Here is a 20,684-nt window from a genome sequence, read left to right as displayed (position 1 = left end):
CCAGCAGTGATCACGGAACTCTGCGGATGGCTCGTCGAAAATGCGAGAAAAAACATGCACAGAGACAGACTAGTTTCTGTGGAGAAGTAGGGACGGGATGGCCACCCCCTCTAGTGGGAAGTGTGCCAATTTGCTGTCCAAACCTGCTTTTATTGGGCTCCTTTTGCATAAGAATTCAGGTAAAGCACATTACTCATTACAAGGAAGTAAGGATCAAACAATAGATAGCAAGGAACTCTGCAGGTCTATTTTGAGTCAGGGTCAAAGAGCTGTAAGACTTTTAAGGAACAAATTAACTTCCTCCTTGAACCCTTCTCATTCAACTGAGAGCATTCTAAACAAAGAAGGTTTCACAGGAATTTACATGTTCTTTCTTAGGCCTGATCACCCAGGGAACCTGCCCTTTTCAGCACAGAGCTGCACCACCCTGTCATTGTTTCAGGCTTAGGTGGAGCAAGGGAAGTGAGGCAACCAAGAGATAAGGAGATTTTCTCCCAGACGATGAGGAATCAGGCTATGTCAAAGCGGAGGAGCAAGGGTCCATCACCCGCTTTTGCTGTAGCCCTCAAAGTCCTTTCTTGGGGGCCTCCCACATGATCGTGCCTGTCTTAGGTCATTCCCCCCTTGGGGAATCTTAACCGTCATTGGCTAACCGACCAAGCTTTGGGGTTCGGTTATGAATGAAGCAGCAGAAGCAGCGCTCCTGCCAGAGAGATAAGCTTTTCTCCTTGCTGGCTTACAGTTCCAAGAGTGTTCCCTCAGCCTTAGCCTGGGTGGGGGGGCGGGGGTTACAGCTTCTGATACCAGGCAGGGTGGTTCCCAACACTCCACTGCCTTGCAAATACTTTTTTTTCTTGTCTATTTTGTTAAGGAGATGGTGATGCTAAAAGAAATCATGATTTTGTTTTAGTTATCTTTAGTTCTCTGGAACCTCTGTAGTACCTGTTGTTTTTTTTTTTTTAAACAATTTATGAGATTCATTTAAAACACTGAGTGAGATAGTTTTAAGGCAAAGTTGAAAGTTTTGTCTAGCAAAGAAACAATAATCTGTCCTTTTTAGATTCAGACAGATTATTATTTACACAGACAGTGAAAGCGAGATTAGCTACAAGTATCAGCCACTCATGAAATTCTGTCTCACACACCGAAAGGACGACACCGAAACAAAAGGAACCAGATGACGGCAACGTGAATTGTGAACTGCCTAGTGCTGCGGGCTGATGCCATGCTGCTTCTAAGCCTTTTCATAGTCTGCAGCTGTACAGAAGGGGCGGGGTGGGTGGGAAGCAGAAGGCCTTAATCACAACCCAGGAAGCAAGGAGAAATTGTCTTCTTCCTTGGAAGACTGGGAACTGAGTGGCAAATGGCCTTGTAGCAGCTACTTGCAAACCCCTCATGCTCTCATGTTCTGGGAGGATCACAAGGTGTTCTGCCAAGACTCAGATCAGCTGCTCTTCAAGCCTTGCTTATGTGGCCTGTGTAGATATGTCCAAGGTTGTCCAGTGCTGGCATGAAGCTATTCATTACATTCAGGTTGCTCATAGGAACAAGATGCTTTATCTTGACTATTTTTTAAAAATGTATTTGAGAGAGAGAATTGATTTGCTGTTCCACCCATCATCCATGTGTTCACTGGTTGCCTCTTGTATGTGACCTGACCAGAGACTGAACCCATGATCTTGGTGTATGTGGATAATGCTCCAATGAACTGAACTACCAGACCAGGGCTTGACTAGATCTTTAAGAGGCCTTCAAGGACCACAATTCAGAAAAGAGCCTACATAGTGGGGCTCAGAGGGTGGTATTTCAAAGAGGTGTCAGCCCTTGCCCTCAAAAGAGGAAAACCTCATTGTGGTTTCCACTTACTCTCTTAAAAAGAATTAGGAACTATAGAGCGGAATCCCAGCCAAGGGTTTTGTAAAATTTTGCAACATGTTTAACTTCCTTAAGTGTTTCTGTTTGATGATCTTTTCTGTTTTCCAACATTAATTACATGTAAATTAAAGTAAAACAAAACAACAATGCCTGGAGATAGCCTTTAGAGTCACCAAAGAGGGAAAGATAATAAAAGCAGCCAAGCAGATTAGTGGCAGTAACCAAATAGAGGACTAAAAAAGCTGGACTTCTGAGTCCTCCTAAATGAAGAAAGAAAGAAGAGGATCAGAGTTAGGATCTCCCAGGAGTTCTGGGGAGATGAAGTTTGGGTCACAGTACAAAGTAGTACTATACTGTCAGCTGCTCCCTGACTTGCTCTCTCATTTACAAATTGATCAGGGGCTGAGGGCACTTTGCAGAGGGCACTTTCTTGAATGAGGAAGAGAACCAAAACCTGAACTTGCAGTGCTTCTGGAAGATTGGAGCTACTTTAAACAATAGGACTCTTGTGTGGTTTCTGATGCCTGACATGTGACCTAGCAAAGGCACCAATGAGGCCAGCACAATCCATTCATTTATTCAACAAATATTTGTTAAGTTCTCTATAAACCCAGCTGCCAGCATCCTATGACTAGTTGGGGGTACTATGTTGAACAAGACAGGCAAGTTTCCTGCCCTTCTAGGGCATCCAAAAAACAAAACAAAACAAAAACAAAACATGGAAATGAATACATCGAATCACTTTTAATAGTGCTACATAGGGTGGGAAGGCTCCCAGGAGGAAAGGCTGTCAGTGAGGCAGAGGATCCTGGGCCAATGTGAACCTCAGCTTTCAGACAGGGAAGGTAGGGAAAAGGCAGAAGTAATGAGTTTTTATGTTATGCTTAAGGCAGTGGGGATCCATTGAAGGCCTTTATTTTATTTTTTAAGATTTTATTTATTTGTTTATTTTAGAGACAGGGGAAGAGGGGAAGAGGAGAGAAACATTGATGTGAGAGAGAAACATTGTAACCTGTGAATTGTAACCTGTGACTGTTCACTTTGCAGAAAATCGCTCAATCAACTGAGCCACACCAGTCAGGGCCTGAAGGACTTTAAATGGGAAATAAAGTAGTCTGATTTATGTTATTAAATGATCGCTTCAGCAGCTGTTTTGTGGTATAAAATGGCCAACCTAAATTAGTCAGATGACCATGAATTCTACAACTTTAACGTGAGATTATTCCCAAAGCTCCAACCTGTCTCATCTTGTTTCCCTAGTAGATAAATTGGTCAAAATAAAGTTTTGTAGTATAGCTAGTAGGAGCCAAGGGTTGGAGTCATGCATTGGTTTCAAATCCTGCTTCCTGCTTTTTAGTTGAGTTCTTGGCAGGTTATTTACTGTGCATTCCTTAGCAGTGAAATGGGGATAATAAAAGTTCCTACAGCACAGGGTTGTGAAAATTAATGGCAATATATGTAAAGCTTGGTGACAGTGCCTGGCACCATGTATTAAGCATTTATAAATATAAGCTTTTATTACTTCTTTCAGAGGATTATTGTGAAGATCACATGAGAAAATGCATGTGAAAGGGTTTGTGAAACCATAAAGACTATCTTAATGGCCGAATTGTCTCTTTCTTTAACTTGTCTTTTAAGCGGAGCACAGAACGTTGGGCTACCCGAGGAAAGAGGCACCAGGCCAAATCCAGGCTCAAAGCGGTCATTGTCGTAGGGCCGCCCCTCCCCCGCGCGGAGCACATCTCCATGGCAACGCGGGGCTTCGCCTCCCTCCGCCTCGCGGGGCCCGCAGACCGGAAGCAGCCCGCGCCGGGGGCTTCTGGGAAACAGCTTGTGAGTGGCGTTTCTGCGTCTGCTTTGCACAGTGAAGCTGCTGTGGTTCCCGAGCCGGAGGTTTGCGCCAGAGTGGAGGAAAGGGTGTGAGGGGTACGCTGGGGTAGGGGATTCGGACGGCATGGAAGGAGCCAGCGAAGGAACCTGGCGGGGACTTTCCTCGAGACCCCGGGCGTGCGGGATGCAGGCCGTGGACTTCGCGCCCAGCAGTTGCAGCGCGCGGAGGGGTGGACGAAGGGTCGGATAGGGTTTTCTGCACCCTCCGATTGTCTTCCTTTTCCCTTGTCCTCCTCGACCCTTGTCTTTCCCTTCCCCCATCAGCCGGTTTTGTTCTATTCCCAGGCCCTGGCATCTCGCGCAGAGTTCTGGGAGTCGGTTCGGGCGGAGGTGGGGAAGGGCGGGCCTTGCGCGAGAGCTGCCGGGACTTGTAGTTCCGTCGGCCGCGAGGGGAGTACTGTGGCCCCTCTGTTAAACGTGCCAGAGTGGCCTTTGATCAGGTGAAATCCGTGGCGTTGAGTGCGGCGAGGACGGAGGAAATCGGGGCGGGGGCGAGGTTCGCAGCTGCACTCTGCAGGAGTGAGGTAGGGAGATCACCCAAACGAGGCTACCCACGCAAACTCTGTCGGGACCACGGGCCTGCCCTCCCGGCAGCTCCTGCACGGTCCACGAGCAGGTTGCGGTATGAGAACATAGAAATTTCTTTTATATAGGATGCTCGAACCGTTGACAAGGTAGGAATAAGAAGGAACAAATATGTTGGCTAAACCTTGTGTATAACGCTGCCCCACTCCAGAGTGCTTAAACTTCTGTGTGTTACCTGTCTGATAAGGTCTTTTCTGATCTTAGTTTCTATCTTGATAGGGTTATAAGTTTTTTTGAAATTAATTGGTTTTCAGATTCTGGGCCCTGAGTAGATACATTGGGTAGCAGCATGGTACATCCCTAGTGTGTGTGTTGTAAGCAGTGGCATGGGCATGACTGTGCAGATACTGAGGAAATGATCAGAAATAGCGCAAGGTTTCCCTTCGGAAGAAGCTGGGAAAATTGTGAGTCATCAGTGTAAGGACAAGATCTTGGGTGACTGCAAGAAGTCGAGGTGGTTATGAGAATGCCTTTCATAGAATTTTCTGGTATTAATGCCTGTCAGATTTAAATGTAATTATGTTGTGGTGAGCGACTGGATAATTTTCATTGTATGGCACTGGAGGCTATTTTTTTTCGATATTACGTTACCTGTTCTTGCGCAACCGAATAATTTTTCACGTATATTTTAAGTGTAGGGAGTTCTTAAACATTTTAAAAATATTTTTTTAACTTAAAATTTTTTTTGTCTTAAACTTTTTTTCCTTAAGCAGGTCATGAAAAAGCATCCTTGTTTTTGAGTTGACCTAAGTGTGTTAGGGAACACTAGTCTTGAGTTGCAAATAATGTGTTTCAGAATCAGATGCATTTAGAAATCACTGAGGTGGGCTAGTTCTTACTTGGATTTTTTTGATTTTTGAAATAGGGTGTGTTGATTTTTATAGGTCACACTTTTTCTCTAAAAGGCCAGGTAGTGTGCCCTGGTTTGGTGGGTCAGTGAATTGAGTGCCAGCCTATGCACTGAAAGGTCGATGTTTCAATTCCCAGTCAGGGCACATGCCTGGGTTGTAGATCAGGTCCCCAGCTGGGGGCCTGCAACGATTGCTGGCACACCTATGTTTCTCACCCTCTCGCTAAAAGTAAATAAATAAAATCTTAAAAGAAAAAAGGCCAGATAGTGAATATTAGGTTTTTCAGGCCAATCATCTCTGTGGCAGCAGTTCAACTCTGCCATTGTAGTGTGAACTGTGAGCAAATAAAATAATTTAGGGACATAGACACTTTAATTTCATACCATTTTCACATGCCATGAAGTATTTTTAAAATTTTTTTCAGCCATGTAAAAATGTGAAAACTATTAATACAAGTATTATACAAAAACAGACAGCAGGCCCGATTTGGCCCTGAGCTGTAGTTTGCAAGCTTCTGGTGGTTTATTGATTGGAATTTTTAACTCAGTAGAAGGAGAAATGTCTTAATGTCCTTTATCTCAATGTATGTCCAAATTCTTAGGGTATTTGGTCATTTATATATTTTTTTTTATTTTTTGTGCCTTAGGACTGCCTGTGAAGAAAACGAGGTATTTCCCTGAGGCCTAATATCCTGCCTGCCTCTATTGTTTTTTCTTGAAGTATTTATAAATCAGCATGTCTGCACAGCCAGTGGAAGAAGATTCGATACTTATCATCCCAACTCCAGATGAAGAGGAAAAGATTCTGAGAGTGAAGTTGGAGGAGGATCCTGATGGCGAAGAGGGATCAAGTATTCCCTGGAACCATCTCCCTGACCCAGAGGTTTTCCGACAGCGATTCAGGCAGTTTGGATACCAGGATTCACCTGGGCCCCGGGAGGCTGTGAGCCAGCTTCGAGAACTTTGCCGTCTGTGGCTCAGGCCAGAGACACACACAAAAGAGCAAATCTTGGAGCTAGTAGTGCTGGAGCAGTTCGTTGCCATTCTCCCCAAGGAGCTGCAGACTTGGGTTCGAGAGCATAATCCAGAAAATGGAGAGGAGGCGGTGACGGTGCTGGAGGATTTAGAGAGTGAACTAGATGACCCTGGACAGCCGGTGAGCCTGCTTGTGTCACTTCCTGGTCAGGAGCACTGCCATAACAGTAGGGGGTTCACTCAACTGCAGTATATGTTTTGTGTGGTTTCTTTTATGTGCAGTTAGTTCTGATTCTCATCAAATTCCCTATCAACTGAACCAAATCTTATTTCCAGGTTTCTCTCCGTCGACGAAAACGGGAAGTGCTGGTAGAGGAGATTGTCTCTCAAGAAGAAGCTCAGGGATTACCAAATTCTGAGCTTGATGCCGTGGAAAACCAGCTGAAGTGGGCGTCCTGGGAGCTCCATTCCCTAAGGCACTGTGGTAAGGACCAGAATTGAATGTGGGTAGAGGGTGAAAGAGTGTGGGCCTTTTGTCCAGGACCCTGTGCTTATTCGTGTGTGTGTGTGTGTGTGTGTGTGTGTGTGTGTGAGAGAGAGAGAGAGAGAGAGAGATTGAGAGAGATTGAGAGAGATTTCCTGAGGCTGGACACATTGTAGGAGCTTGATTCTTACAGCAATTGGTTTGCTGGCCTCAGGTCTTTTATCCTAGTCATCAACATCAGCCTTTTCTTCCCTCTCACCCCTTTCTCGAAGACCTCGCCATTTCAGACTGGCTGGTATTTGCCTTACTCAGAGCCAGTACCTCCTTGTGGACCAGGTCCCTGTATTTTGCATGCAGTGTTGCACATTTGTCATCTGTTCCATGTCCTTTCAGTTTCCTGTCTAATTTTACTTGTACAATAAACTTACCTGAAGCCTCTCCAATCTTTCTTTGTTACTGGAGTGTTTCTAAATTTTCTATTTTTTTTTCTCCCTCAATGTCCTATCTAGAGGCGTTTATTTCTAAGAAGGTTCTTCTGTAGAAATGATATTTGGGTAAAGCTATTCACCTTTTCTATGTATTTATGCAAAGAATAGACTGCCTAGCTATAATAAGCTTTAAATAACAGAAAAATTAGAATAGTCTTTCTCAGTATATTGGCAGTGAATGACACTTATTTATATTCTGTGATACAACTCAGTTTATTCCTAAAATTATTGGATATCTTTTTTCATATTTATGTGAACTGAAGTGAAATTTTGTTTGAGACCACTTTAGGGATCATTCCTTGAGGTAGTTGGAGGTGGAACTGGAGTGTCACAGAATGAGGTCTGAGCAGCTCTTCTTCCCATTTGATGGGGGAGGGGCAGCATGCTGGTAAATTAGAACTTCTGGTGTGGGGGCTGAAGTCTGCTGAGAATCCGCAGTTTTAATGTTTCATAGGACATTCTTCTGTGCAGTAAAGTTTGCAAACCACTATCCTTGGTTTGGAGGTGGCATTTTCTTACTTAGAAAACTTCTCCCCTGTCTGAATTTTAGAATACTTTTCACCTATCTTTGAGTACCTCACTTCAGCAGTCTGGTGTCTACTACACTGGAGAACTTACTGCTCACTGTGCCACTTGTTTCCACTGAATGTCCCCATGCCTCTGTTCTTTAAGTTGCCAGGTCTTGCTAGTCCCCTCCACCCTTTCAGTCTCTCTTCTTCAGCCTTCTCCCCTGACTTTATCCCTTTCTTTTTTTTTTTTTTTTTTTTAAGATTTTATTTATTTTATTTTAAGAGAGGGAATGGAGGGAGAAAGAGAGAGAGAGAGAGAAACATCATTGTGCGGTTGCTGGGGGTCATGGCCTGCAACCCAGGCATGTACCCTGACTGGGAATTGAACCTGCGACATTTTGGTTCGCAGCCCGCACTCAATCCACTGAGCTACGCCAGCCAGGGCTCCTTTCTTAATCACTTCTTGTAGGCTACTCACTACCACCTTCCTGAGTGCTGCTGCTTACCCTGTAGTAACTGTCTTGATTTTTCGAGGCTTGACATTTCAGGAAAGTCTTAAATGAGGCTTGTTCACATGGCTGTCCTCAGATGGGATCGTACCTCATCTGGTAATTTAGGCTTTTTTTTTTTCACTAGACTCTTTTAACTAAGACTGAGAAATAAGAAGTCATCTAGGTGCCCTGAGAAATACCGAATAGGGCAAGCTTCTTCTGCAGGAAAGCTTTGATTTATGAAGGGCATATTGAATTTGTGAGTGTCATGACCTGAATTCAGACAGGATGCTCCCAGCTCATCTTCATCCCCTTCCTGTGGGGACAGCTCCTGTGTTTGACTCTTAACTGGGACCTGCTTTGTCTTGCTTATTTCAAAAATAGTCACCTTCTGACTGGATACTTATTTTTTATACCATTGTATTTTGATGTAATTTCTCTTTTTCAAAGCAAAAGAATATTATAATGATTTTCTAATGGCCAACCTTATTTTTCTTTCAGAGTTCCATCCAGACCTAGTTGCGTCACTGTCACTGTCTTCCCAGCAGTCTTAAAATCTCCCATCTTTCTGTCCTTCGTTTTCTCATTTCCATCTATAACCCACTAACGTATGTTGCTACTTTTATTCAGATTTAACTTTTTAACCCCTCATTATATTATTTACCTCGTTAGCCTCATAATCAGTCATTTCATTTTTTTTCTCTTTTGAGGTAGGCAACCGTGACACCATTTTTCAGAGTACTGTTACAGATGTATGCAAACTATTTTACTTTTAAGTCGTTAAAATTTTTTCCTTGCAGGTTCCTTAATCTCAGAATAGAAAATGAGTGATATTTACATTTTCTGTTTATTTCAGATGATGATGCTAGGACTGAAAATGGAGCATTAGCTCCAAAGCAGGAGATTCCTTCAGCAGTAGAATCTCATGAAGTTCCTGGCAGTCTCAATATAGGTGTTCCTCAGATTTTTAAATATGGAGAAGCCTGTTTCCCTAAGGGCAGGTTTGAAAGAAAGAGAAATCCTTCTAGGAAGAAACAACATATATGTGATGAATGTGGAAAACACTTCAGTCAGGGCTCAGCCCTTATTCTTCATCAAAGAATCCACAGCGGAGAGAAACCCTACGGATGCGTTGAATGCGGGAAGGCGTTCAGCAGAAGCTCCATCCTTGTGCAGCACCAGAGGGTCCATACTGGAGAAAAACCTTACAAATGTCTCGAATGTGGAAAAGCCTTTAGCCAGAATTCTGGGCTTATTAATCATCAGAGAATCCATACTGGGGAGAAACCTTACGAATGTGTTCAGTGTGGGAAATCCTATAGTCAAAGCTCAAATCTTTTTAGACATCAGCGAAGACACAATGCAGAAAAACTTCTGAATGTTGTGAAAGTCTAAGGAATTTTGAAAAATGTCAGCACTCAGGTCTTTTTCTTCAGAAATGAAGACAAAATCAAAAACATGGAATGATACATAGTAGTTTGGTTTCCCTATAAGAATGTTAGAAAATCCACTGGGAAATGTAGAAAATTGTCACCCACCATCATAATTTCATCTTGAAAGAAATGGTGTCATACCTGCCTAGAAACTGAAATTTTAACCTTAATTCAGGTGTTAATGCCTAAATCTTCCATGTGATGTTTATATTCTGTTTTTTCCAAATAATCTCTATTCTTTGTCCCCCTTCTTAAAATTTTCTTTTGTAGGCAAATACATGAGTTCTGTGTTGATCATTGCGATGTCCTTTGCAAGGATATATTCCCTTCTACACTAAAAGTCAACATGGCAGTTATGAAGTCTGAAAACTGAAGCCATCTTTTCAAACTTTTCTGTTTCTTTTGTACCCAATTTGGATATGCATTTCAGAAAATAGAAGATAAAAGATGGCTAAAAGCCTCAAGGTAAAATTAGAAGTGCTGGTGATAAAACATCAAAAAGTGAATGGGACACCTAGATTGGGAAAGATAGAGAAATACTTGGATCCAAGAATTGAAGTACATTAAGAGTTTATCTAAATGCAATTATCAGCCTGTAAGAAAACTCAAAAAGGGCGCACCCTGTCTGTAATGTGGAGACATCCCACCAATGAAAGTAACATCCTCCCGTGGTTCATCAGAAGGTGGGTCGAGTAAACAATACTCGTAAACTAGGAATGTAGAAATGACACTAGGGCGAATTCGCAGTGAATGGCTGTGTTGAAGGGCAAATGTAAAAGGGTAATGGTCTGTCTGGGACTTGAAGATCCAATTCATTATCATTTTGCCTTCATTTTTGTTAAGGACAGGAAAATCTCTGACCAGGTGGGTAACAAGTATCAGGTTTGCTACTTTATTTTTTTGGTGAAAGAAAAGGGTTGAACACCAAGCTAACAAAGCAGCCATGTGTTCATTTGTTACTAAACATTTTCTACCGACGAGGCACTGTGCTAGGTACTGTAACCCTGCCGTGAGTAGGTAGGTAATTCTTTCACTGTAAGTTCCTGGGGATTGGTACAAAGCTGTTGCTCATGAGTTAGCCTCTTGCCCACGTCTGAGCAGTCCTGGGGGAGGTCACCTCTGAAATTCTCAGAGCCATGCTTCTCTCACCAGGGTGTCACATTTGGGGGGAAGGAAGACTCAGAGAGCTAGCCATCTCTCCAGCATTCTTCAGTAGTGAGTCCAAAATTCTATCACAGTTTAGAGGTTTGTGCATTTAAAAAAACTAATCAATCTAGAGATCTAGCATTAAGGGTGTACTTAACATGTTAAGTTGAAAGGATTGTTTTGTTTTAAAAAAACAATTAGGTTATTGACAACTAGTATATTAACTCTCAGAATTGATTGAAGTATTTTTTTAATTTTAAGTCTTAACACATTTTTAAAAATGTATAGAAGGAGTACATTGTAGTGGTAGGATTATATACTCCTTGGCCGAGAATCCCAAGTACTGTGGTTCTGCTATTTAGTGGAAAACTCTAGAAGTTAAAATACAGAATCTGAGAAAAGGCGTTTTTATAGTGGGCATCGTTGTGTGGAAAATGACCCATGTGAATACAGATATTTCACAGTTCCGGAGATTTGGGTTATAGCTGGTGCTTGGATCGAATTTTAAAAATGGAAGGTGAAGTTTGCACGAGCCTGTGCAAAAGCGTTGTGGTAAATGCAAGGCCCGCTGGTGGGGAGGTGAGGCAGGTGGAGCTTGTTTATAGGTTTTCTGATAACAATTATAAGAAATGTGCTTTATAGATTAAGATTTATTGAAGTATAAATATGTAGAATTGATATAATGTATTTTAAGTTATACAAGAAATGTAGGGACTTCTGTTGGGGTCTGTTTTCTCTGTGGCTGAGAGGAAACAAGTCAGTGTCCAGTAACGGTGTGGACTCCTCTGCTCTGAGATAAAATGATCTTGAGTTTATCGAATGATTTATTTATAACTGACTTCTTTCCAAGTAGGCTTTGAGGTGGCATATTTGGAATTCTGCCAGGGTGACAGGATTCTTCTATCAGAGTAGGTAAGAAGGGATCAAGCTCTCAGTGACTGAAATTTCGTGCTTGCTTAGATTTTATGTCTTTCCTGAATACAAAGAAGCTTCCATGTGGTAGATTTGTCTTAAATGCCAAAGATGTTTGGTATAATGTGAGAGCTTAGAAAAAGTCGTATTAGAGTTGGCAGATATGTGTTTGTCTTGCCAGCTCTGATACCGGGGGGTTGTTTGGGAAGGATTCTGAGGCTAAGGCAAGGCTTTGTGGGGGAAATGGCTGGATCCAAAGGACTGGCTGATCGTGCGCAGGAAAAGGAAGTGATCTGTGTACTGGCTGGCTCTGATTAGGTTATGTCCCCAGTAGACAAATTGATTTAAAGTAACTCTTCAGTGACTTATGATTTCATCTCTACCTTTATGTGTACCCACACAGCTAACTAGCAGTTCTGGGGGCTGCCCAGCCTCAGATGAAGTGGTGATCTGGCAGTTGTCAAGCAGTGGCGTCTGTGTGGTTGGCAAATGAGCACGCAGTGTTAATGGCATGCAGACTGCTGATACCTACCCAGTAGCCACTGAGCTTTTTGCTCATTACTGCTAAAGTTTTTTCTGGTGTTCTTGGCGTTTAAGCTTCCTATACTTAACACCCAGTTGGCACTTGATCATTTAGCAGTACGTCTAGCAATTTATGTAAGTTGAAGGGAGGGTTATATGTATTGAAATAATCTGCATGCCAGGCATTGGACTAGAGACTGTACCTATCTCTCTTAGATTTGTAGACTTAGAAAAGCAGGGTTCAGAGACTGTGAGACTTGCATGTGGCCAAGTAGAGCTAAAATTCAAGTCTAGTTCTGTGAACTCCACGGACGTATATTTTTCCACAATGCCATGAGTGGTGGCTGTTAAACCTTGATTTTAGGTTTTACCTTTTATGGTTCAGATGCTTTTATCTTTTATAGTTAACAATGTGAAAACTATTAAATATGCTTGTTTAAATTTTCTATAGTACAGAATGTAAAGTGAAAAAAAAGACATTCCTTCTCATAGTCTTACTCAGAAATAATAATTACTTGGTTTGTTATTCTTCCAGGACTAGGCATATACAAATTTAATTGACAATGTGTTAATAGCTGACACTTGTGGTTTCTATAAAGGCACTGTTTGAAGTGCTCTAGCATGGATTAACTCAATCCTCACAGCACTCATACGAGGTAGGTACATAATGCCCATTTTACATACACGCACTGCGATTTGCCTCCTCTCCTTCCCAATTTGGTAAGACCTTGTTTTTCATGGCTACATACACTGTTTCATTGCATGAATATACTCTAATTCATTTAACTGACCCCTGGATATTTTGGTTCTTTATAGTTTTTTATTATAGATAAAGATATAGTTAACATCCTTGTACATCTATTTTGCTGCCTGTGTGGGTACTTCTGTAGGATAAATAGAAGTGAATTTTTGGGGTCTTATTGTGTACATTCAGCATTTTAAGAATTGCCACCCAAAAGATCGTAGTAGTTTACAACTCCATCAACAGCAAGAGTGCCTATTGGCCTACATGCCCACCAATCCTGTATCCTCAAATATTTTTGCCTATCTGATAGGCAAAATTTATTTCCTTTTTATTATTAATAAGGAGGAACATTTCTTCTTTGTTTATTGGCCATTTGCATTTCCTGTTGTGAATAGTGTTTGCCCATTTTAATTTTTTTAATTATGAGGATATAAATGACTACCAGCTCATTGTACAAAATGTAAATGATACACACAGGTATAAGGACAAAGAGACCCTTTTCTGTAGCATTTCCAATCACATTCCACTGTCCGCAGGTTAGTGTACATTCCTCTAGTCCCCTTTCCATACATATCCGTGTGAATACACATAAACACATAAAAGCTATTTTTACATGAATAGGATCATATATGTATTGTTCTGCAGCTTACTTTGTGTGTGTGTCTCAAAAACTTATCCTGAGGATTTTAAATTTCTTTAATGGTTGAATAGAATTCACTATTATGAAAATACCGTTACTGGACTGTTTTCTTATTTTTTTTCTCTTGCTATTACATTGCCAAAGTAAATCTTTTTCATATATATTTGTGCATGTGTGTGAATATTTCTTTAGGATGGAGTTGTGTAGGGTGGATTGTTGCATCAAAGGTGTGCTCTCAGATAGACCCACCTTAGCCTTCCCATAGGCCTTCATAACTTTATATTTTACCAACTGTATGGAAAAGCTCATTTCCCCATATAGCCTTACTTACTCGTGATACTTCTATCGGATGAGAAAAAAAAAAGAACTCTTAATTGCATTCCCTGATTAATGGTGAGTTTGAGGTTATTTTTATGTGTATTGGCCATTTATAGTTTCACCATAGGTGGTTCATATCCTTTTCCTGCTTTCCTATTGGGTTACGTGCGGATATATGTTTTCGTTTGTTCAGCATCTCTCCCCATCTTGTGGTAACAGAACCCTTATTTATTGTGGGGAACCCATTCCCTGTGGCTTAGGTGAGTACCCGACCAGGTCTGGCCTTCCTGAGTTCTGCAGCTCCCTAGCCACAGTGATGAAAGAATAGGGATGTTACTCAAACCAGGCTACAGAGAGCCCTCAACAGAACTTCTGTGGAAATGATCAGAAAGAAGGCTCTACGGAGATCCCACGAACTAAGGACTTGTGTAAGCCTGAATTTGTACCATGTGGAGTTTGAGGAGAAACTCAAAGAGAACTGAGTTCTGGTATCATTTTTCTGGAGGCCCTAGTCCAGCTGTGCCTAAAGCCTGCCCTACCTCCGGACTTTAACATTTTGTGAGCCAATAAAGTCCCTTTCTTGTTTAAAATAATTGAATTGGTTTTCTGTCCTGATTAATATAGGTTATTTGTATTTTCTTATTGATTTGTAGAAACCTTTGTAATTTCAAATTCTAGACTTATACTTCATGCATTATACAGGTTAATAAAATTAGCATGGCCTTCCCTGATTTGGCCTTTGTCAACCTCTGCCATTTGTGACACCACTCTTTGTACCAGGGGTCCCTCCACTTGGGAGCTGGGCACACAGCAGGAGGTGAGCAGTGGGTGGCTGGCCTCGGAGGGATCTTCATCCCCCTCCCCACCCCCAGCCCTGTGGGAAAGTGTCATCCACGAAACCAGTCCTGGTGCCAAAACGGTTGGGACCACTGCTCTATGCCACACACCACGCACGTGTACTTTACACACCAACAAAAACTGAACATTGGTGTTGGGAATGTCTGTGGATGAAAAGCTTTTCACATAATCAAGTCTTCAGGCATTTTTCTGCCTGTCCTTCATTACTAGGACTCCAAGACGGGGGATTGTGCTGGTGAGTCTGTGCTGCACCCGTGGACTTCCAGCCACTGCTGTTGCGTTCCCCTCAAGCATCTCCTGTATCTGATCCTTGGAGTCCCTCCCCGTGACCTCCATCCCCCTTCCTTCCCTTCCATGCTTCTTCGGGGTCCTCATTTTCTGCTCAGCCCTGTGGATTTGAAATTGCCCCAGCCCAAGATCTGGGGTTTACCTCTTGCTCCTGGGTGTGGTGGTGGAGGGGGGGAACATTGTATGACATGGTGAATAGTGAGAAAATAAAGCAGGAAAGAAGGGATAAAAGAAAGTCAAGGAGGAAAACCACTACAATTTAGATAGGTTGTTCAGGGAAGGTTCACTGAGAAAGGTTTGGTGAAAGACGAAGGGTATAGGAAAGCAAGCTGAGACTGGAGGAAAGATGTTCCAGGCATGTGAACACAAGTATGAAGAACTGGGTGTGGGAACAATGCCTCATTTGTTCAAGAACCAACAAGGAAGCTAGTGTGTCTCCAGCCGAACGATCATGGAGGAAAGTAGATGAGGCCAGAGAGAGACGTGGGGTGAGGGTTGTGGGCAGGACCTGGTCTTGGGAGACCTGGTTAGCCATTGGTGGGACTATGACTTACACTTTCAATGAGGTCAGAAACATGACTAGTTGTTGAGAATAGAACAAAGCGTCCAGCTATCTTGTTTTTTTTTTTAAAGTCTCAAATATTTCTTTACATACTTTATTTATGAAGGCAGTAATAGGAAAATTTAGAAAAAAATAGGAAAATAGAAATAACAAGATGAATCAAATTGATAAACCTAGCCAGACTGATCAGAAAAATAGAAGATAAAAATTATTCAGGAATGAGAGGTGTGATATTACATCATACAAACTCATGTAAAAGTTCTGTCAAACTCTGACCCATGTGGCTTGGTTGGGTGTTCTGCAATGTAAAAAGGTCACCAGTTCGATTCCTGCTCAGGGCACATGCCTAAGTTACGGGTTTTGTCCCTGGTTGGGGACATGCAAGAGGCAACTGATTGGTGTTTCTCAATTGTGTCAATGTTCCTCGCACTTTCTCCCTCCTTTCCCCTTTTTAAAAATAAATACATAAATTTCTTTTTAAGTTCTAGTGAAGTTTATTAATCATCTCGAGTCCAATACTCATTCACTAGACATTGCTTGAGCCATCAGCAATATTTTGCATAATAGACATTTTCATTTGGCTTGAAGAACAACACAGGTTTTTTCTACCTCTTGGGTGCTTCTCAGTCTCAATGCTAGTATTTCCTCATTTTTATGGACTTACATGTTGGAAAGTCTGAGGGCTCAGTGTTCAAATCTCTTTTCTACTTAATTTCACTTCCTAGGCAATCTTATCTGGCCCCATGTCTTTTTTTATTTTTTATCATTCAGTTCCAGTTGTCTTCTCCCCACCACGTTGCTCTCCTCTGTCCTGTCCAACCCTTTCCCCAGAAACAATTCCCACCTGATGATTGTCCTTGTCCATGGGTCCTTTGTACATGTTCCCCTTCTTTCCCCGTTATCCTCCTTTTCCCTCCCCTATGGTCACTGTCAGTTTGTTCTTCCATGTCTCTGGGGTTTTTTTGCTCATTTGTTAATTAGGTTTCACTTATAGGTGAGATCATATGGTATTTGTCTTGCACTGCTGGACTTATTTCACTTAGCATAATGCTCTCCAGTTCCATCTATGCTGTCACAAAGGGTAGGACTTCTGCTGTGTAGTATTCCATTGTGTAAATGTACCACAGATGTGTGACCCTCTCATTTACTGTTGGGCACTTAGGCTGTTTCCAGCACTTGGCTATTGTAAATAAGGCTGCTGTGAACATAGGGATACATAGGTTCTTTTGAATTGGTATTTCAGGATACTTAGAGTATAATCCCAGCAGTGGTATAGCTGGGTCAAAAGGCAATTCCATGTTTAGTTTTTTGAAGAAATTCCATACTGTTTTCCAGAGTGGCTGCACCAGTCTGCGTTCCCACCAACAGTGCGCTAGGGTTCCCTTTTCTCTACAACCTCACCAGCACTTACTGTTTGTTGATTTATGATGGCCATTCTGAGGTGTGAAGTGGTATCTCATTGTGATTTTAATTTGCATCTCTCTGATGGCTAGTGATGCTGAGCATCCTTTCAGCTCTGGGCCCTCTGTATGTCTTCCTTGGAGAAGTGTCTGTTCAGGTCCTCTGCCCATTTTTTAATTGGGTTGTTTGAGTTCTCTATATATTTTGGAGATCAAACCCTTGTTTGAGGTATCATTGGCAAATATATTTTCCCAAGAAGTTGGCTCCCTTCTTATTTTGCTGATATTTTCTTTAGCCATGCAGAAGGCCCTATATCTTTAAACACTATTTCCAACTCCAAAATCTGTGTCTCAGCCTAGACCTCTTTGCAGTGCAGGTTTGTATTATCCTTTTGCCTACCAGACATCTCCATTTTGATACCTGCTTTATACTGGGCTCTTAAGAAAACATAGCCTAAGATAAGAGCTTACTGCTAAAATTGTATTGGGGTGATGTAATCCCAGGAAAAATCCCGAGGGTAACCAAGAGGTGAAGCAGGGGTGGAGAGAACAAATGCAAGTAGTTGTTACTGAGCTGGCTACAGCTTCTAAAGAAGCATGTAAGTTTGCTTAGTCTCACTGTTTTCAGAGTGCAAGTGGTATGGACTACCTCACCTTCACCTGGTGGAGTAGGAGGAAGGAGAAGGCGTCAGACACCCCTCCCGCTCCAGTCAGCTTCCACCACAGAGCAGGCACTCCACACTTCTAGGTGGCACCACTGAGCCTCTCCAGCAACAACCACCAGGAGGTCAGGATCCAACACACCACCAACAGCACAGGGGGAGTGGCAGGTCAGATATCAGGTGGGAGTCAGCTGCTCCCTTTCCCCACAGCCTCCCGGGCCTGCAACCTCAAAGGTGGTGGTGCAGGCAATCTTAGGGGCTCATTGGTATCGTAAACCAGAAACCCTGGCCCTGCAACTAGGAAGAGGCTGATAAACTAAACTTGCCACAATGACTAATTAGGCATCTCAAGTCTAATGTGTCCACGTCCCAAAACAAACTTTTACTTTCTCCCCAAACATGTTCTTAGAATTGTCCTAAGCTGGGAAAGTAGCTCAGGCCTATAGCCTCCTATGTGCCCTCCTTTCCTATGTGCCCTCCTTCACCCAGTTCTCAACACGGCAGCCAGAGATATGTCACATTACTCAACTTCCCTGCTCAAAATCCTCTTCTTAGCCCTGGCTGGTGTAGCTCAGTGGATTGAGCTTGGGCTGCGAACCAAAGTGTCACAGATTCGATTCCCAGTCAGGGTACATGCCTGGGTTGCAGGCCATGACCCCCAGCAACTGCACATTGATGTTTCTCTCTCTCTATCTCCCTTCCCTCTCTAAAAATAAATAAATAAAATCTTAAAAAAAAAAGCAAAAAAAAAAAATCCTCTTCTTGCTCTATTGAAATGTCAAAGGGGCATTGTGTCTGCAACTGTTAAACATACCTGAAAAAAAAAAGGCACATGTATTACATACATATATATAGAAATGTACACATCTGGGTAGATAGCCAGATAATCTGGCCCAAAATGTGAATAGTGCTGAGGTTGAGAAGTCTTCAAGTATTATAGTTTTTACAATTTTTTAAAATTGATTTTAGAGACGACAAGAAAGAGAGAAACATTGATTTGTAGTTCCATTTATTTATAGTCATTGGTGCTTTTTGTATGCTCCCTAAGCAAGGATTGAACCCACAACCTTGGCATACTAGGACAGTGCTCTATCCAACTGAGCTACCCAGCCAGCATAGATTGAGAGTAGTTTGTGCTGGGTTGGGATTAAACTTCACATCTTGGAGGATGGGGAATCTCTATGTATTATTTGTAATTCTCCCATAAGGAAGATTAGTCTCTCCTTCCATCTTTATTCACATCAGTATGGACTCATGTATATTTATTTGGTGTTCAAAGTTCTTTCAGGTTGATTCCTGTGTTCTGTTGACATGCCTCCATTGTATTGTTTTTTGAGCTCTTACTATGAGATGCTGCTGGCTCATCTTGTTTTTCCTGCCCTAGCCCTAGAATCAGCCATTTCTCAAAGGAACCCTGGTCCCTTTTTATTTGCAGAAAGCTACTTACAAACCATCATTTGGGTGTGTTCATTGACACTGGAGTGTCATTACTTCTAGGTCCTCTCAGAACACAGCTAAGTAAATATATACTAGTCCATGTATACACATTTTATAATTGTTTCAGTGTCTATCTGTGTGTGTGCAAGAGAGTTCATACTGATATCTGTGGCTCTAATTATTCTGGTCATTTTTGAACACTGACTATTATACATGAACAGTTACAGTGTCTGGATAGGTGTCCTCCAGAGAGGATTCACCTTGTCTTCTAACTGTCAGCTAGATTAGGAACAGATCACTTAACTTTTACTGAAAGTCAGACCTGACATGAGACTGTTTCAGACTTTTTTTAGACTCGGGCCACACTGGTTTCCTTCTTATTCCTAGAGTATAGCCTTTCAATGTTCACATTGAATTGTGGGGCGATTACAAGAGCAACTCCTACTTGGCATGTTCTGTGCTCCAACTTTTACTTCCTATCGCAGTGAGTTCGCTGAGAGTTCCACTTACCCTTCCTTTGCTGTCGGGCTAGATTCCTTGGTCTTTGGCCTTGCCAGTTGAAGAATGCTTGGGAAAAATCAACTGGCATTAAATATGAGGCCCAATACTCCCTTCCCTTTTCACTCAATATACTTCATTATTGTTTGAATCTTTAGAGTGAGTAGCATTACTTTCATAATTCATTTTCAAGTTCTAGTGAGCAATTGGACTTAGAAAACTAGAGTAAGTGAGGAGTGTAGGATCACTATGTTATTTTATCTGGATAGCAAGATGTTTAGGAGAGCAATTCGCCAGGATAGGGATATGAGGAGGAAGATAGCATGGGTGTATGTGTTAAGTTCATGAATTTGAGTTTACCTTTAAGACACAGGAAAGAAATGTGTAGTAAGCAGTTGGCTCTGAAAATTTATTCTCAGGAGAGATGGCTACACTTCAGATATAAATTTGATCATCCTATTTTTTTCCACTTTTTAAATTCCCCAAAGAATAGACAATAGTTGATTTTACACTTTTCTCCCTACTCACTTCTGAATCTCTCATCATATCAATGCCTTCAAACTCCTTTACTTCTGGACCTTGCGATTTTATTTCCAGACTTCCCAATAGTTTTCCTTCCTGCTGTCTCTTTCCTCCTTTTAATCTTAGCCTCTTCATAAAGCAGGGAGATGAATGTGCCATTCCCTGATTCAGACCCTAATGGCTTCCCATTATCTTGAGAGCAAAACGCAGTACGTCTACTTGCACCACGCCTAGTACTTTTCTGTTTTATGGGTGACACTAAACCCCAGAAAGAAGTGCCTATTTTTGTACTGTCACACTCAACTGTCTTTTACTTCAAGTTTTATTTCCACCCTATTCTTATTAAGTACACGTTTCAGTCATTACTTTCATAACACTTAAGCCTGAGGGCAGGAACTTTTTTTTTCTTTTGAAGCACTTAGTACAGTGCCTGACGTTGAGTATTTATTGAATGAATTAATGACTAAGCACCACACTCCACATCATTGCTAATACGTCCTTGCTTCTGTGCCTTTTTGGACTATTCGCTCCCTGCCTTTATGCTCCTACCTCATCCTTCAGAATTCAAATGTCGATAGCTCCACAAAGCTTACC

At 42.0% G+C, this 20,684-nt stretch overlaps 1 protein-coding gene across 4 annotated transcripts; it reads left to right on the top strand.

Moving 5' to 3' along the window:
* Positions 1-3,662: 3,662 nt before the first annotated feature.
* On the top strand, positions 3,663-14,456 carry ZNF24 (zinc finger protein 24). 4 transcript variants are annotated; one of them, XM_045849608.1, is made up of 4 exons: positions 3,663-3,768; positions 5,848-6,356; positions 6,512-6,659; positions 9,004-14,456. In XM_045849608.1, exons 2-4 carry the CDS (start codon positions 5,937-5,939, stop codon positions 9,540-9,542), a joined length of 1,107 nt encoding a protein of 368 aa, XP_045705564.1. In that variant the 5' UTR covers positions 3,663-3,768; positions 5,848-5,936; the 3' UTR covers positions 9,543-14,456. The 4 variants fall into 4 exon arrangements, with proteins under 4 accessions (XP_045705564.1, XP_045705563.1, XP_045705562.1 ...); XM_045849607.1 differs by having other exon boundaries at positions 3,673-3,801; XM_045849606.1 differs by having other exon boundaries at positions 3,694-3,792.
* The last annotated feature ends 6,228 nt before the right edge of the window (positions 14,457-20,684 follow it).

This window comes from Phyllostomus hastatus, unplaced genomic scaffold (genome assembly GCF_019186645.2).
Source record: "Phyllostomus hastatus isolate PE091 unplaced genomic scaffold, TTU_PhHast_1.1 phas_contig_80, whole genome shotgun sequence".
In the NCBI taxonomy this organism is placed as follows: Eukaryota; Metazoa; Chordata; class Mammalia; order Chiroptera; family Phyllostomidae; genus Phyllostomus; species Phyllostomus hastatus.
The sequence above is the reverse complement of the archived record's forward strand: the minus strand, read 5'-3'. Positions and strand labels throughout refer to the sequence as shown.

What these genes read in the sequence shown, in the direction of transcription:
- ZNF24 (XM_045849608.1), top strand. Translation starts at nt 5,937, where the DNA reads ATGTCTGCACAGCCAGTGGAAGAAGATTCGATACTTATCATCCCAACT. An exon ending in TAGATGACCCTGGACAGCCG is followed by an intron (nt 6,357 to 6,511) that starts GTGAGCCTGCTT and finishes TCTTATTTCCAG; the next exon opens with GTTTCTCTCCGTCGACGAAA. An exon ending in CCATTCCCTAAGGCACTGTG is followed by an intron (nt 6,660 to 9,003) that starts GTAAGGACCAGA and finishes TGTTTATTTCAG; the next exon opens with ATGATGATGCTAGGACTGAA.